Genomic DNA, 16,529 nt, shown 5'->3' on the forward strand with positions numbered 1-16,529 from the left:
CATGCTTCTGCGAGACCGTCTCGCGAGGCCTACCCCGGAATGGGAGAACACGATCGATCAAACACGCCACCGTTCTCGTGACCGTACACGCAAACGACCAGGAGTTTGGTGTCCAGCATTGGACGAACATATTCGCTCGATATCCAGTCACGATGAGTCGGACTTCCGCGATTTGTCGAGCACCCATTGTCATGTTTTGTGTATAGCAACTCTGCTAGCAGGCATTAGTCAATGAAAGGTGCAATAGATGCCCTTGCGATTGTTTACACTACTGTGTTGTCATTCCTTTGTCCCAAGAACACGGATGAGAACCCCACAACACGTAGGCGTGATCAAGGCACTACTTTTGTCGTCAGTGACGGTGTCGAAAAAACAAGTTGTCGCTGACATGTAATTATAATAAATATTATAATCACATGTCGTCAAGTAATGTAATTACACGTGGTGTGGGGATGCGCGACTCTCACGCATCCCCTGATATGTTGTTTTCCTGCACGGCTCGCGTGGCTTGGCACCCGCGGCGGTCGGAGTGGTACAAGCGCGGTGCGAGAGATGGCGCGAGTGTCGCGCCACTGCGGGGTTACTTGGGTGCGGGCAAGACAAGGCGCCGGGCTTGGATTCGGGACTGCGAGCGGGACGGACATGCCGTGCCGCGCGTGCGCCGACCCATGCTTCTGCGAGACAGTCTCGCGTGGCCGCCTTGAAATGCACCACCGTTCGCGCGAACGACCAGGCGTTGGTATCCAGCTTGGGGCGAACATATTCGCTCGCAATCCGGTCGCGGTGAGTCGGACTTCTAGATTTGTCGCGCGCCCATTGGCATGTTTTGTGGATAGCAACTTGACTAGCTGGCATTGATCTATGAAAGGTGCAATAAATGCCCTTGTGACTGTTTGCACTACTGTGTTGTCGTTCCTTTGTCCCAAGAGTACGGAGGAGAACCCCATATCTCCCACATCTGGCGCCCAACGTGGGGCTCTTGGGGCATCGGACGATAGATTTAACAGTTTTGCTTCGTTCGAGACCTTTGTTTGAACCGAAGCGTAGCGCTAGCGTGGATTTTGATCGCTAGCGTTGGCGGTGTGCTTTCTTGAGCGAGGCGACGGTGGCTGTAGTGTGTGAATTTATCAACATGCTAAGCCTTTTCGCAAGTGTTTTTTTAATGAGATTCGTCAGTACGAGAGCCACGTGGTCTGCATCCTGGGAGAGCGACGCTGAGTGCCCGCGGAGCATTGGCATGCCTGAAGCGAGCGAGTACGGAAGCCTCGTGGGTGGTCCGAATTTCTTCTGGGTCTGGGAGCCGGGTGGCCGCAGGCCACGGGTGCCACTACGGGCTGACTGGTATTGCGGCCTGGCACCGGGCGCTCCGACACCGTCTGGGACGGTGGGCGCCGTCAACTCGGATGCTGTGTGCACCGAGCGGAGTAGGACCACCTCACAGAGCTAACGTCTCCTCGCGGCTGCCTGTTTTGCGCCCATTTTGGGTGTTGTTTTTGGATGCCGATTGTTGTCAGGGTAGCGACGATTTAGGCCTAAGGCTTTACGAAGCTGAATGTCGCACGTGGAGGGACACAACCTGGTGGACCGTGGCGTTGAGGCGTTGCGATTTGCTTCCCTCATTCTATTTAGCCTCGCACGAATTGAAATTACTCGTTCGGCTCAAGGAAGCGAGCTTCGTTCACGTGAACTTAGCATCTGAGTAGCTGCCCGATCTTTTGCTAGCAGAGTTGAACATCGTACCACGTGGGCGATGCGCATGCAGAATTCCTCTCCCTTGCACTACTGTAGTGTTTGCCGAGTGTGTTGAGTCTATGCAGCGTCATTGGAGTCACCCCATGTTTGCCGGCACCTGCACATCGTCTGAGCTGCTGCCCGGACTACGATCGAGCCACCCGGGGCGATGGTGATGCTGTGGCCACTTCGGCGCAGCGACTTCGGCGACCTCCTGCATCCAGCTCACAACCCTCGGCGGCAGACAAAGGAGCCAGCGGTCACCGACAGCTACGGCGGCTCTTGCCAGCAGGGCGCGTCGGCGAGAGCGACACTTGCTCGTACCGACTACTGCGTCGTCGTTTCCGGAGTCCTGGCCTGGAATCATGCCGTCGAGTCTGCAAAGCTGCTGCTGTGACCGGCGGACGCCAGCGGTGTACCCAAGAACAATGTCGGCTCGCATGCTATGGTCAGCGTGTGGACATTTCCTCAGCGCGGCCACTGTTGCATGTACTATCTTGTTCGCGAAGCACGGGTTGATGTTAGACCTTGTCACTTGTCTCGTCGGAATATGTAGTGAATTAAGGTTGGGGGGATGTGGGGATGCGCGACTCTCACGCATCCCCTGAATGTTGTTTTCCCGCACGGCTCGCGTGGCCTGGCGCCCGCGGCGGTCGGAGTGGTACAAGCGCGGTGCGAGAGATGGCGCGAGTGTCGCGTCGCTGCAGGGTTATTTGGGTGCGGGCAAGACAAGGCGCTGGGCTTGGATTCGGGACTGCGAGCGGGACGAACGTGCCGTGACGCGCGTGCGCCGAGCCATGCTTCTGCGAGACCGTCTCGCGTGGCCGCCTTGGAATGCACCACCGTTCGCGTGGCGGTACGCGCGAACGACCAGGCGTTGGGATCCAGCATGGGGCGAACACATTCGCTTGCAATCCGGTCACGGTGAACCGGACTTCTAGATTTGTCGCGCGCCCATTAGCATGTTTTGTGGATAGCAACTCGGCTAGCTGGCATTGATCTATGAAAGGTGCAATAAATGCCCTTGTGACTGTTTGCACTACTGTGTTGTCGTTCCTTTGTCCCAAGAGTACAGAGGAGAACCCCATATCTCCCACAGTGGACAAGTGATGTAGAAAGTGGGCCCCATATGACATTCAGCGCCCAGCATTACCCCACTGAAGTGATCGAAACACACCATTCGAGGGCAGTTTGTTTCAAGTTGGTTTCGCAGACGAGCAGTGTGCAGTTACCACCATGCGAGGCAGTTCGCCCGGTTTGCTCTTTGCTGCCGATGGTGTACAAATATTCCAATGTATTTTCATTTAGCCTCTTAATATTCATGCACGAGTTAAATAATTCACAAAAACTATGCATTCAATTGTTGGCAGAGGCTTCGTAAATGGCGACACCTACGGCCAGCGAGCAATGCCTACCGTCTTCATCGGTGGCAGTTAGTGCACGCAGTCGAGAGAATGGTGTGCCATTTGAGAGTTTCCCGTATTTACCGCGCACCGAAGAAGGACCATAGTAATAAGACAAACAACTCTGTGAAACTTTCCTTTGTTACAGATGAGCCATGTTAGTACAGTAAACTTTCCTAAGTGGAGCATCACGCTTGGCCTGCTAACTTTGTTGGCAGCCACCGATCACTTGAGCCAGTAGGCTTAGCTCCCAGTTGTCGAAGCAGCAGCCGACGGCGCTTGCAATGAAAACCCCATTAGTCATAAAGCATTTATTTTTGTGAGCATTTTAGCATCTAGAAAATTATGTCGCAGTTAAATGAACATAGAATTGGTTCTCTCTATACTCTGTCAGCCGCGAAGAGGAAACCAGACGAGCCGCCTAACACGGTGGTCGCTTTGCGCGGCCAGTCTACAACACCAAGTGTGGTCACTCGGGGACACATTGGCAGTGTGTTTCGACAACGTACCATCCACACATTGTTGAAGGAGTTCATGTCACTCGTACCAGTCAAGTGCTGGCATCAGCAGTCTCTAAATATATGAAATCTTTAATGTAATGTTCCTTCAGTGCCAAGCCTGTTAAGAATGGCCGTACGGGGTGGCAACGTGCCAGCTTTCAGCCCGCTGCACGTGTTCCAAGCCCACCAGTCGGGGCGCCTTCCGAGAACTGCGGACGGCTGGCAGCCACGTGGCGCGCAGTCAGCTCAGGAATGTGGTACTTGGCCGCACCACCCGAGACTGAGCACAGTTCTACGAAGCCCTCGGTCGTCGACTCCGGAGCCTTTGTGTGTATGGGTTCGCACCTGTGTGTTTGCGTGTGTTTGGGCGTAAACGATAGTGCAGGGCGGCGGCAAGTTTACAATGCTTGGACGAACCTTCCCAACCATTCCTGCTCCGTCCCCGCCGAACGATGACGTCGAACTATGACATCAAGCGGAGAGCTTATAAGCAGCGTTTGCCAGCTGCTAGGGAGTGCTCGTGTCGTACTCGTTGTCGGGAGCTGAGTGCTCTGTCATATTAGAAATGTACTAGTGAGCTGTGTGCTCGTAAACTGTTTGCTGTATGTTAGTTTTGCGAGCTCCATATGGGAGTCGCGCTAGTCTGCCAATGTATGTCCTGTTTTAAATGTAAATCCTGCAATTAAATCCTGCTCGCCCAGTCCTGTCGTCCCAAGTTCATCTCTACAGCTACGTCCGACAAATCTTACAAGCCTCAATATGCGTGGCAAACTGTGGCAGTTTTAGAAAGCAGATAGCACCACACACGATCAGTTTGAATGGTATGCTTCGAGAAGTCGGAGGTCTATGTCATGTACGAAAACAAGAACGGAGCGACGCCGTCTTCAATTATTTTTGGCGCAGTGAAGAACAAATGCAGCTGCCACAGCAGAGGCCAGGCAGAAGCCGAGAAACGAAACACTTTCTAACCACAAACTCTCACTCACAGAGCACTGCAGCTTCATCAGTTGTGCGACAGATGGCGCTCACTGTATTACAAACCGTCAATTAAACATTTTTCGCCCTATAGAGAACTTTTTGTGTTCGCATACACAGACGAACCTATTAATCTAGTAAAACATTTTCATGGCCTAGTATGTTAGACATGCTTGCTGCAGAAGGTAGCACAAAAGGACAATCACACAGGAGGGTACGAAGAACAAGCACCAATCTCGCACTTTTATGCACTGGCACGGGCTATATGTAGCAAATACGTGACACAACGAGCATATGTGTAAAAATTGGGCAATTGCAATGGAGTCTACATACAATTGTGTTAGTGATCCATCTATCAACCTGTACAACAGTGTTTCTTGACACGCACGTGTGGACAACATTGCGATAGCTGTTTTCGTGCACGTGCTCTTTGTGGCATAAGTTCCCTAAATATTTAGCAGCCCATGTAAGTGAATAAACTGTGTGAGTTTTGTGCTTGTTTTTCATTCCCTCCCATGTGTCTGCCTTTTTAGCACTACCTTTCGTTAAAAGTGCGCCTATCAATATTTGTAGCAGAAAAAGTCATCACTAAGTTAAAAACACTGATGGCTAGTTTTTTTGTGAAGATTAAGTTCTTTACAGTGTGCCGTTTTTTGGTATGGTAACGATACTTACGCCGGCTGTCCTCATCTTCGCAGGCGCTTGTTTTCCTCGATCGTTTGCTTCCAACTGTTATTCCTGCAATGTAACAAGCAAGTCTTATTTTAACTCAAGCGTTGCAAATGATACTTCTCACCCATAAAATATGGGGCCACCTTGTACCTGAGCACCACCAAAAACTCTTACTTTCAGTAATGCAATTACTAGTGTGCTCCAGTAACAATCTTCCAACAGCTGAGCATAAACTAGACCCACACCAACATCTCAATGTTTCTAAGGGGCATAACTACACTTGAATGTCCTTTTGGTTGAGAAATAACGGCCATCACCACTCAGGCTAACTGGCCTTTCTTAATCATAACCACATTCAAATGTAATTTACTATAACTCTCCTTCACAGAATAAGCATGCATTATAACTACGTTACGCGTACCACGGCATACCCACCTGCACAGCTGCTGCCGGCGTCAATCGACGAACGCTTCTGCTTGGCTCCAGACGACATTGTTGCAGTGCGGCGTGAGCGTTGGCGGCTTTTTTCTTCGGCGCCGCCGCCGCCGCTATTCGCCAAAACTGCAGCGTCGTTGTCGACCCTTCATAAACCAAACGAAAGCACAAATCATCATAACAATGTTCTGCGCACTTTGTTCAAATTCGAAACAAGATTACGTTCATGAAACGGTCCAAGCGCAGTCTGGCATACTCCCTCGCGGCCACTAGTGGTAGTCAAAAATGCCGCGCAATGTGCTCAAACCCGCTGGAGCGTCCTGGAGCGACGTCCGTTATTAGTCATCTTGCAGACCGTTCAAGCTTCACACGTGGTAAGCGTTTCCCCTGCTCAAGTAGATTATCTTTAATTGAAAATTCGTCTATCAGCGCTGAAAAACGCAGCCTCAACGTTAACCAATCGAACCTGTGACGACGGCCCATGTCCACTCCTCCTCCCGTCCCATCACATCGCTCGATTCTGAACGCGCTCGACATGGCCGGTGCCACGATATAAACAGCGGCGACGATATGACGATACCACAGCAGGCTAGAATCATTCGAAAGGTGCGCTGACACCTTGACAGAACCATTTCTTGGGCCAGTGCGCAATGGGCCCCTCGCCCTCATCACCCATATTTGGACACGGCACCACAACCACGATTATTGTCGAGCTCCAAACTTACCCCGTGGTTTGACCTAGAGGGAAAAGTTCATGATCACCGAAAACAAGTGAGCGCGCATTGAGTAGGAGATCAAGGGCGGTCACATTGTTTGTTCACCAGACGAAGATGAACCACGGTTTGGCGCCATTATGATCTACGAATGCGCTACACACAGGGCGACAGCACGTGATAATCCCGACGAAAATCCATCTTGTCAATGTTCCTTGGCGTCTTCGTTAGGCATTGCTCAGGAGAGAGTCAAATGCAAACATTTCTGCCGTCCAGCACTTCACTACAGCGTAAATTTACTCCGAAATACGATAAGTGCTACTCTCCTTTACTTGCCATTACTGTCACTAGGCCTCGCCACAGTGTTGATGGCAGTGTGATCGAGTACATGCTGATGGAACACTTACATTTTGGGCCGACAAAAAAAAAACTACTGCTGGGACGAGTACACATTAATAGACTAGTACAATGCTGCGTTAGATGAATCATAAGCTGTAAGTGCGCAGTTTGTGAGGGAACACGCCGCAAACGTGTGAAAATTCAATACACGGTTTTGTTTACGAAACTGTGGCGATGCCTTTAATGACTTTCTAGCTTTTGCTATTATAGCATAGAGAAAGAAAAAAATTATAGCTTTTGCGCCTGCTTCGACGTGTGCATGCGTTATGTGCGCAGCATAGGGAATGTGCGCAGCATGTCCGCAGCTGTTGCCTTTCACAGTTTCGTCATCTATGGCAGGGCAAGTTTCGTCTGCCGTCTGAAGAGCGAACAGTTTCAGAAGCGCCGTGCACATCAGTAAGAGCATCATTAGAGCTTACTGCCACCATTGGTAACGTTTAAGGCTGGGTAACTTCTGCAGTACAGTTCTGGTAAAATACTGGCCATACACAGATGCAATATTCTTGCAGTTAGTCCCCAAATCCTTTCGTCACCGTTGAGAACAAAAACTGGCGACGCATGGTCCGGTACACCGGGGTATTTCCAGCACGTGTACTCCCAGTCGCGAGGGTCGCACAGGCTTCGCAAAGATGGCATAAACACTTTTTCCACTTCGTCTTCATTCACTGTGAGCTCTTCCATCAACGATTTGGATTTCACAAATCCGACAACGGGCGTGACAGAAATCGTGGAGCCCAGAGACGGAAGCGATTCAAGAGATCCCCACACGTCCACGTTTGCAGGCGCTATCCCGAGCTCCTCTTCAGTTTCCCGAAGCGCAGTTTCCATAGCTGACCCGTCGCTTTTGTCGGCGATGCCTCCAGGAAAGCTAATGAACCCGCCGTGCCTGGCGAGGCTCCGTGACCTTAATGTCAGCAAGACGGCGGGCTCGCCTCCGCGGTTAATGCAGAACGGAACCAACACGGCAGCTGACAGCGTAGTAGGAACGTTGCGGAACATGCGACTGAGTTCTTCTGATGATCTCACTAAAGAATCCATGCAGGCTTTCCTCCGGTCGTTGCAGAAAAACGTCCCGTCGAGTTTCATGGCGCTGCTTCGGCGAACATTTGTAAGCCTAGCCAGCCCGTTCAACGACAACGCAAGAAAGTGCGCGTTATGTTTCTGAAAAGCCATCCACCCGATTGTGTCCCACTGCCGTACGCTGTCGTACCGCCCCTATTACTTGGCTGTCATTACAATACCTGCCACGGTTTCTGTCGCTTCAGTGCAAAGTGATAGTGCGCATGCACACGCCGCTACTCTCGCGCCAATGTCTTGGTGTGACTGGACTCGTCTACGTGGTAGCTGTAGCTCCACCCAGTGCGTGCCGTTGCTCCGCCCGCTGTAACCCGCGTGCTAAAACAAAATGGTAGGCGACCCTAATCTTTGACATAGGTGCGTCTTGTGGCACCCGCACATTGGCGTTGGTGTTCTTTAGGTTAACATTAGGCGAACGCAACGCACGAACCGAACTCGGAGGCAACTGTTTTCCATTAATTAGCCAGTTAAATACCATTACACCTTGTGTGTGACGTCATTAGTGACTTCATTACTGCCGCTTTCACCTTTCGGGTTTCCAGGAATTTCGTCAACGTCTACGATCCTGTGCTTTGGTGTGCTGTAATCAGTGATTTCTACTTGTTCCAGACACTTCAGTAACTCAACTTGTGACTAAAGTTATGATCTGATATCTCTATAATAAAACCCATGAATTTTGTACTGTACAATTTTTTTTTTTTTTTCAGATTTTGAATTTCGACCCCGATGGCCTCGGTGATTAAAAATTCTAATTATCCAGACCCAGTAACTCAACTTGCAACTAAGCTTATGCTCTGGTATACCTAACTGTAACCCATGAATATTGTACTGTACTACTTTTTTCTATGTTTTTCCCCTCTGATTTTAAATTTCCTCCCCTGTCATCTTGGCAGGTGAACCGGAAGTGCTGTAAGACCAAATAAAAACGCGCCAAGTGTCTCAACGCACTCACTTGTCCGCGAGGAGTTTATAATTCAAAGGACCGCTCAGCGGCATTCAATTAGACATTAATGCTTATTTTAACAGTAATTTTAGACACATGACGTGGCACCACCTCCTACCCATTGACTGCGTCGTCACGTGCCCAACAATGCACACACTAGGCACAGGACCACGAGGCCGCCGTGGTGTCGGGGAAGCGTGCTCGTCTCGCACCCCGGAAGCCCGGGGTCGATTCCCATACAGCAAAATTGACTTAATTTTCTTTTCAAAGGCATTAATTTACTTTGTTCACAGCAACCTCTCTGAGAAATTTAACGTCAATTCAATTATTTTTTTATGCGGTTTTACTCTTTGCCATCGGCCATTTTGGGTACCATCATTGCATCATGCCACCGACTACAATGACAGATTTTCGTGTAATGGCGCACATAATGCTTTTGCACATAAAAATAAATTGTGTTTAACATCCTGAAACTTCACAGCGGATAAAATGTACAGCAATTTCGACACGTCTCGCACCTATTTAGAATAAGAAGCGGACGGTGCTATAGCTATTAGTGCCGTCCACCGAGTTTTCTGATATTGCAGTAGTGCAGCAAAGGCTCGGGAAAAAATACGAAGAAAACCAGTGTCAAAAATGGATTGTTGGTTATTTGAAAGATTACAAGCAGCGACAGTCGAAATTTTGCCTTTGCAAAATTCGCCCGCAAACAGAGTACAGCAAATGTGCAGCACATCCTATCACCCATAATGCAAGCCACGCTATTAAACGTGACTCATTCGAACTCGATTCCCGGTGTCGCTGGATGCAGCTGCCTTTTATATATATAACCACACATACAAGATGGGATGCATGATCGCATTTAGTGGAATTTCCCTTTGACTGCTGCAAAAGAAATGAAAGCCAGAACACACGGGACACAGCAATTTGGCGGTATATTCGTCATTACACACAGAGACATAGCACAGGCATGCATGCATATAAAGGAATGGCAAGCGAGAAGGTATACATAGCAGCAGTGCCGTTGCTACGAATCTTGCTCTTTGAAGCCCATGGAATCTTCTACAGCAACAAGAGCATCGTTTCTCTTGCACTTTGGCTCTTCATATAAGCTGAGCAAGTTATGGTGTATCAGCAAGACCGCCTGTGCTAGCAGCTTAAACATTACTCAATAAAACTTCATGAGCATACTATTTACTGCACAGCACAAACTCAACACTACATGACTGTTTAATAGTGCACATTATGCATCATGCCCGACCATACAACACCGAAAAAAGCAGACGATGGGCTTAATACTAACGGAAAAACACATGAGAAAGGCGTGCATTTTCCGTGGATGCATTTTCCGCAAATCTAATTCAGTCATACAGTTTCGCTTTCGGTTCATCGCCAGCCTAGCTTTCGCGACTGTCGCTGCTGTCTTTTCATAGCTTTGCGGGATCATATCCTATGGTGTTGACCGCACATAGCTTTCTGCACTATGACTTTGTTGGAAAATAAAGCTGCTTGGTCCAGAATCAGTGGTCTTAGCAGAAAAGCCCAGAGCGTGCTTAGAAGCAGTTTGATCAAGAGCATGAATGACAAATTCAATGCTTTATAATGAACACATATCTTGCTTGTCAGCAGGTAAATGAAGGTACAAGCACTCCAAAAGCTTGAAAAAGAATATTGAAAAGCAACATAGCACCTTAATTCAATACATTAATTACTGCTTGTTCCCACGTACAGGTTTTGGCAGAAGTTCACTGGATGAACAAAAGCGTCGTGATGTCATCAAGTACGTCATCATATGAAGCCGTACTGCAACAAAACATTGGAAAAATTTGCTCTCGCATGACATCATAATGTTGATAGTGCCAGATCCGGAACCTCAAGAACAACTTTAGTATCAAATTATAATACGTTCCCCAACCGTGTGGTAGAAGTTCTACTACATCGGAGATCAAGAATTTGAAGTACTACGAGATGCAACAGACTCCGTACTAAAGGACGGGGTCGAGATGGGTGGATGGGAGGGCCACATGTGCACATAAGCGCCGGCATTACAATGTTTTCGTGGTGTCTGAGCTTCCGTCATGAATATAATTTCCGGGCCAGCAGAGACCGATACCATATTTGTCAATATATATATATATAATCTTAACATTTGGTGCTGTGAAATTTAGTGAGTTTGAGATAAGAGATTATGCTTCGCTCTGTTAAGTCGCAATGATTTCCATGAACTAATTAATTAATACAAGTGTCGCAAGGCATTTTTGATCGTGATCGAATATCTCAACACGGATTGACTCCCTTCTGCACCTTGTGCAAGAAGCCAATCATGATTGAATTTATCGATCATATTTATTTTGATATTTTGATATCACACGATGACATCAAAGTATCACCATGTAACCCCCCCCCCCCCCCCCCCCCCATAATAGACATAGGTTTCTCAAAATGCAAGATTTTGCAAGTCTGCAACTTGCAACATTGACATCGCCTTTTCTATTTTAGAGGTACATTCTCTAGTGCACATAAAGCAGGAATTCGCAAGATGTCTCGAGAAAAAACCTAATGTTGATGCACTTGCACGTATGGCCTCATCACACAACCTAGCTCTTAGGAAATATTCCTGGAGGCGGCCCGTGAGGATTGCAGAAGCGATTGCCAGCGCCAGCTTATTCATACTGGCCAACCATGATGTTGGCCCAGAAGTGGCAGGCTAGTACAGCCGCTCAGGTGGCCTATACTAGCATAATGTAATCTCAACTCAACAAGATCGCATGCTAAGCTAATGTGCGTGCTAGTATGTTGTAATCTTGGGCTAATGGTAGCTGTCTTTTGATGGTCATGTCACAGCAGGCTATTGAACCCACCCAACAGTACAGCGAGGTAATTCAGTAAATGTGTTTCTAGTTCCTGTGCAGTGGCCATTGAAGCACTATGCACATTATAAGTTAATGGAACAAAGTTCCCCAATCTAAGCATATATATTCACAACATTAGCGGGATTTAAAAGGTCCTGAGCCACCCCTCAGGCTTGGTGAAAAAACAGTCCACTAATAGCATACACTGCTGTGAACATAGCCTAATTTTGCAGTCGTGCGCGGCACGTGGAACTCTCAAGAGGAGCACAAAGTCACCTTTTTCTCACTCTTTTCAAATGAGGCCTTTCTCACTCACTCACTTCTTTTCTCACTCTTTTCAATTGAATCACCCGTCTCGATGCTGCTGGCGGCTTGCATATGTAGTCATACCAAATATGTTCCCATACACGGCTGCTATTGGCTGATAGCCGACATCAATCAACGAGGGTGTTAGGGTGAGTGCAATTCTTCTGGCAGTTACTCTGTATATTCATTGACGCAGTTTAATAAACAGGCTGAAGTAAGTGAAAATCTGTTTCGTATTTCGATAAGAATTGCATAGTTCCGGAAGAAGCTGACTATCGTTTGCTCGCGCTCAGCCGCGGCCTCCTGCGTAGGAATTAAGCTGTGGCTACACTACTTATCAGTGTCGTAGAACCAAGCGTAAGGTGTAAGGTCAGACAACCATACACTTGCCAGCGGGCGCTCACTCCTGGCCGCTCCTGGCTAGACGTTTTGGTAGACCGCTTCAAAATGCACAATTTGGATGCAGCTACTATCCGTCAGCCCGAGCGCCAAGATTTCTCTGGAACAGGTCGTGTTTCCGGAGTTCCGCACCTTTGAGTTGTGTCACCATCATGGTCGAAAGTTATGTCAGGAATCCTTTCAACGCAAGTATGCAGTGTGGCATCCATTGCTTACCTGATGTGGGCACTGCCAAAAGGCGACAATTCATTGTGCAATTGCCGTAAAGATGAATGCACAAAGAAATGTCCTGCTCGTGCCACTCGGTGCAAGAAAACACAGCCGCATGTTACTATCTCGTACACTGTAGCAGAGCAAAGGGATAAGTCACCTCTGGAGATACCGTGAACTCAACCCTAAATTGAGGGATAGCCTCCGAATTTAGCGCATCATAGATGCCAAAATTGGAAGTAGTGGCATCAACTTGAACATCCAAAATCCAATTTGAACGGCGTGCCACGGTGACGTTCAGTTAAGAGGAACATTGTGCAAAGCATTGAAGGAGAAGCGAGAGCACCGCGAAGGGGATCAAAGGCAATCTGATTGCCAATAACTCCACTTCTGCTGAGCACATTCAAGTACCTTTTGCTGGAAAGTATTTTTAAAATAGGCTATTTTAACGTCAAATGCACTTCCCTTTTTTTCCGCTTGGTTTGCTACATGCCATAATGTCAGAGTGAAGTTGAGTATAAGCATGCAGGCCCGGTTCACGCAGACACTGCAAAAGTGGCTTATCCTACGATGGTGTTGATCATTGTACAAAGAGACAGGTAATGCTTGCAATATGTAAGATCGCACAACAACAAACTTTGATTTACCGTATTCCACGTTTTGGTGCTCAGTACACAGATGATGTTGGTGTGTTACTGCAAGGCTAAAGCTGCTGCATTTGTTGTGTGAGGTGCAGAATTGCTTGCCTTTATATAAATACCGAACGGTACCTCTGACCGCAGAGGTTTTAATTAAATTTCATCAAGGATAACGCACCCTCAACATAATTCAAGGATACTGCATGTACCGTCCCACATGACTATCACACTACAGTCAAGAATTTTAGGTCAAGTGGCGAAGCTACGAGTAACTTTAACTTGTTTGCAATGTACATGTTCCAAAATCTCTTGTGGTCAAGTGCACACGAAAATTATAACAATTTGCAAAGGTGTACGAAAAGTGCCAGCAACCAGCCTTATTATCGCCTCTCCAGCCCCGCACATACAATCTGCCAGTGCACTTGCCTCTTTTACTACCCATGAAGAACTTATACCAGCACAAACCTTGATGCCTGCAGGCGCTTGGTTTTCTCCGATATGAATGTAATAGGCTTAATGAACTGTTGGCTATCGCCATAAGTAGTGCACTTTCTCACACCCCCTAGGATCCAAAATGCAGCTTCCAGGTAAACAAAAAGAAGCTATAAAGATTACATTTATTCACAAAGTAACCATCAAAGCATGAGTTGTGTCAATGCCCAATAACTATGCGTGCCACTCTGAGGTGAGCAGTGAATGACAAACCTTTAATAACTGTACCTCAAGTATTCCGTGTCATACGGTGCTCTCTAGAGGCCAGCAATGCCTTGCATAGATTTGGCACTTACAAATATAATGTAAGGGTATCCATAACATAATTAAATATTCAAATTCAATTAAATATTTGGAAAATGCAGGCTTTGAATACAAATAGTTTTCTGCTTCAAGAGTACTTAAACAAGCTAGAGGAACTGCAGCAATGCTATTAAGATCTTGTTCAATGGCGCAGATTAAAATATGTAAATCAGGAAAAAGTGAAAGGTTACCAGTGTTACAATGACTGCTTGAAACTGCCAGAGGACCACATGCATATGGGCCTGCTCTACCACGGGCAGGCTTCAATGATCGTGCTAACCTCATACATTCTAATATAATTGGATATCAAGCCCTCAAACCGAATCAGAAGCATCGGATTCGCATTCAGAATTAGGAAATTCAGACACCCCTAACAGCCTTTTTTGGGGTTTTATGTGCCATAACCGTGATCTGAATGCACGCCATAGTGGGAGACCACAGATTAATTTTTACCATCTGGGGCTCTTGAAAATATAAGTACGCAGGCGTTATTGCATTTCATCCCTATCGAAATGTGGACGCTTCAGCTGGGATTGAGCCATTTTTGAAGACAGGACAAACTGAATGTATTGATGGAATGCACAAGTGAAGGGAACCAAATCCATCGTCAGTTCTTGGCCTTCACTGCACCGAGCGACTGGACCACACGGATAATCTCGTTGGTCCAAAGCTGTACTTGCACGCTGGCCAAGTCCCAGCCTTGGAGTAGGTAAAGCTGCACCGGTCGCCAATGCTGGTGTACCACATCTTGTACATAAGGCCATGTGATGGGATATTTGTGCTTGTAAAACGAATACACCACAACCGCACTGAACAGGGAGGCCGCCAAGAGAAGCAAGGTGATGAGCAGTGTCATCAGCATAGAGAAGCACCCTGGAAAGGCAAGAGCACAGCAACATGTCTTGACGTAGTGAAAAAGTGACACACAGGCTACCTTATTTCCCATTGGAAAGGTTACGCGCCAAAGACTTGGACATGAGAGAAATAAAAGGCACAACACAAACACCGACTATCGACTGATATTGAAGGCCTCTGGGCTTGATAGTCTGTGTTGTACTTTTCATTTCTCATATGTCTCTGTCATCAACACCTAAATTTTTTACACAATGAATGCTCATCAACTTGTTCAGGTTTCTCTTGTTCTGCAGTACTTACACAACTAAACTTGGTATAATGAGCATAGATGTAATTAATTATTGAATTTAACGAAGTATATCTAAAATGATTGCCGCCAACATCAGCATGTAACGAACATGTGCTTATAGTGAACATTGGATACTATAGAAAAGGTGTTTTCGCTCAGGATGTACAGCCTGTTTCACACTTACGGGAAAACTCAGAGCACATCGCATCGGCGATGCGGCGAGCGCTGGAGTCGGGCGGCGGAAGCAGCTCACGCAGGCGCAGACGCTCTAGGGGCGGAGTCGTGATTTGCGTCGTCTGCTATGGCGGCGTGCGCTGGCCGCATTGTCGGGAAGAGTGCTACTGTCAGATGCAGGGAGCATATTTCATTGTTACTGCGGGAACTGAGCCGATATTCCTTATTAAGCATTGTGCGACGACAAACTCTGAGCTTTCATTGGCGACATTGGGGTTCTACAAACTTCTTTTGACGGCATGCTCCTTCCGTTCTTTCGAAAGGCAGGGGTGCTTAGTGCGTGCACATATATTTCTTCGCTGTGTGTGTTACCGTAATACGCAGCAACAAGAAAGGGACACCGAACTGTGTGCGCAGCGTGCTCGGTCTTTATTTGACGCGAAAGGAAAACAAAGTGCTTAATATAATGACTATGCGGGTGGAACACGAAACAAACGGATACGAAATAAAGGAAAGTGTTTCTTCTCGACAATAGTTCATTACTCAAGACAGGCCCTGCCAGTCGGCGGAGATATGCACGCTTCACGCTCTGAACATCACTGAGTATCTCGTCACGTCCCAAGCGGCAGTGATGATGGCGCTCATTCTGGAGGGCAGTGAGCTGCAAATTGGGTTGGAAAGTGATGTGTTCATTCGGAGCACGTCCCACTCGCTCATGATGGTGGACCAGAGCCTATACTCTGACAACCCATGCAGAGGATGGCGCGCCAGTGATACTTTCAATGAGCCCCAGACATTTTCAATGATGTTGAGGTCAGAGGATTGGGACGGCCCCTCCAGGACAGTGACGCCGCGCTCATGGAGCAGTTCTTGCACAACACGAGCAGTGTGGATCGTCGACCTATCGTGTTGGAATATATAGTCACCTTCCGGAAACGGGCCATCAAGAACATAGGGAATCAGTACATCGTGTATGATTGCCCTGTAACTTTCAGCAGTGAACTTGCCTTCTAAGCATATCAGTGGGCCAAGACCATCTTTGGTAATGCAAGCCCACACGCTCACACTAGTGCGCCCACTCGCAGCAACCCGTTGTAGGTACCGCGGCATATAGCTGGGACAAGAAAAGAAAGCATATATTGATTCCAGATATTTTAGATTAG

The 16,529-nt window shown here is 47.6% G+C and overlaps 3 protein-coding genes and 1 long non-coding RNA gene across 4 annotated transcripts in view; 1 reads left to right on the forward strand and 3 right to left on the reverse strand.

The window, feature by feature from the left end:
- rno (PHD finger protein rhinoceros) overlaps positions 1-6,776 on the reverse strand; it is an 80,572-nt gene extending 73,796 nt beyond the window's left edge. Inside the window, exons 1-3 of the mRNA XM_050182829.3 lie at positions 6,442-6,776; positions 5,717-5,862; positions 5,285-5,347 (exon numbers count right to left, since the gene is read on the reverse strand). Of these exons, the coding sequence (XP_050038786.2) occupies positions 5,285-5,347; positions 5,717-5,774 (121 nt within the window). The 5' untranslated portion in view covers positions 5,775-5,862; positions 6,442-6,776. The remainder of the gene's footprint in view (positions 1-5,284; positions 5,348-5,716; positions 5,863-6,441) is intronic.
- Positions 6,777-6,980: 204 nt separating this feature from the next.
- LOC126535978 (mitochondrial coenzyme A diphosphatase NUDT8-like) lies at positions 6,981-8,605 on the reverse strand. Its single transcript, XM_050182862.3, has one exon. The coding sequence runs from the start codon at positions 7,999-8,001 to the stop codon at positions 7,237-7,239; it is 765 nt and encodes a 254-aa protein (XP_050038819.1). The 5' UTR covers positions 8,002-8,605; the 3' UTR covers positions 6,981-7,236.
- Positions 7,136-10,393, forward strand: LOC129386111 (uncharacterized). The gene is made up of 2 exons (XR_008613575.2): positions 7,136-7,224; positions 8,613-10,393. It is a non-coding gene; the product is annotated as an uncharacterized lncRNA (long non-coding RNA).
- Positions 10,394-14,589: 4,196 nt separating this feature from the next.
- The window catches only part of LOC126535985 (uncharacterized), a 30,517-nt gene continuing 28,577 nt past the window's right edge, over positions 14,590-16,529 (reverse strand). Inside the window, exon 7 of the mRNA XM_055073403.2 lies at positions 14,590-14,921. Coding sequence (XP_054929378.1) covers positions 14,656-14,921 — 266 coding nt within the window. The 3' untranslated portion in view covers positions 14,590-14,655. The remainder of the gene's footprint in view (positions 14,922-16,529) is intronic.

The sequence above is a fragment of the Dermacentor andersoni genome, chromosome 4, assembly GCF_023375885.2.
Source record: "Dermacentor andersoni chromosome 4, qqDerAnde1_hic_scaffold, whole genome shotgun sequence".
NCBI classification, from domain to species: Eukaryota; Metazoa; Arthropoda; class Arachnida; order Ixodida; family Ixodidae; genus Dermacentor; species Dermacentor andersoni.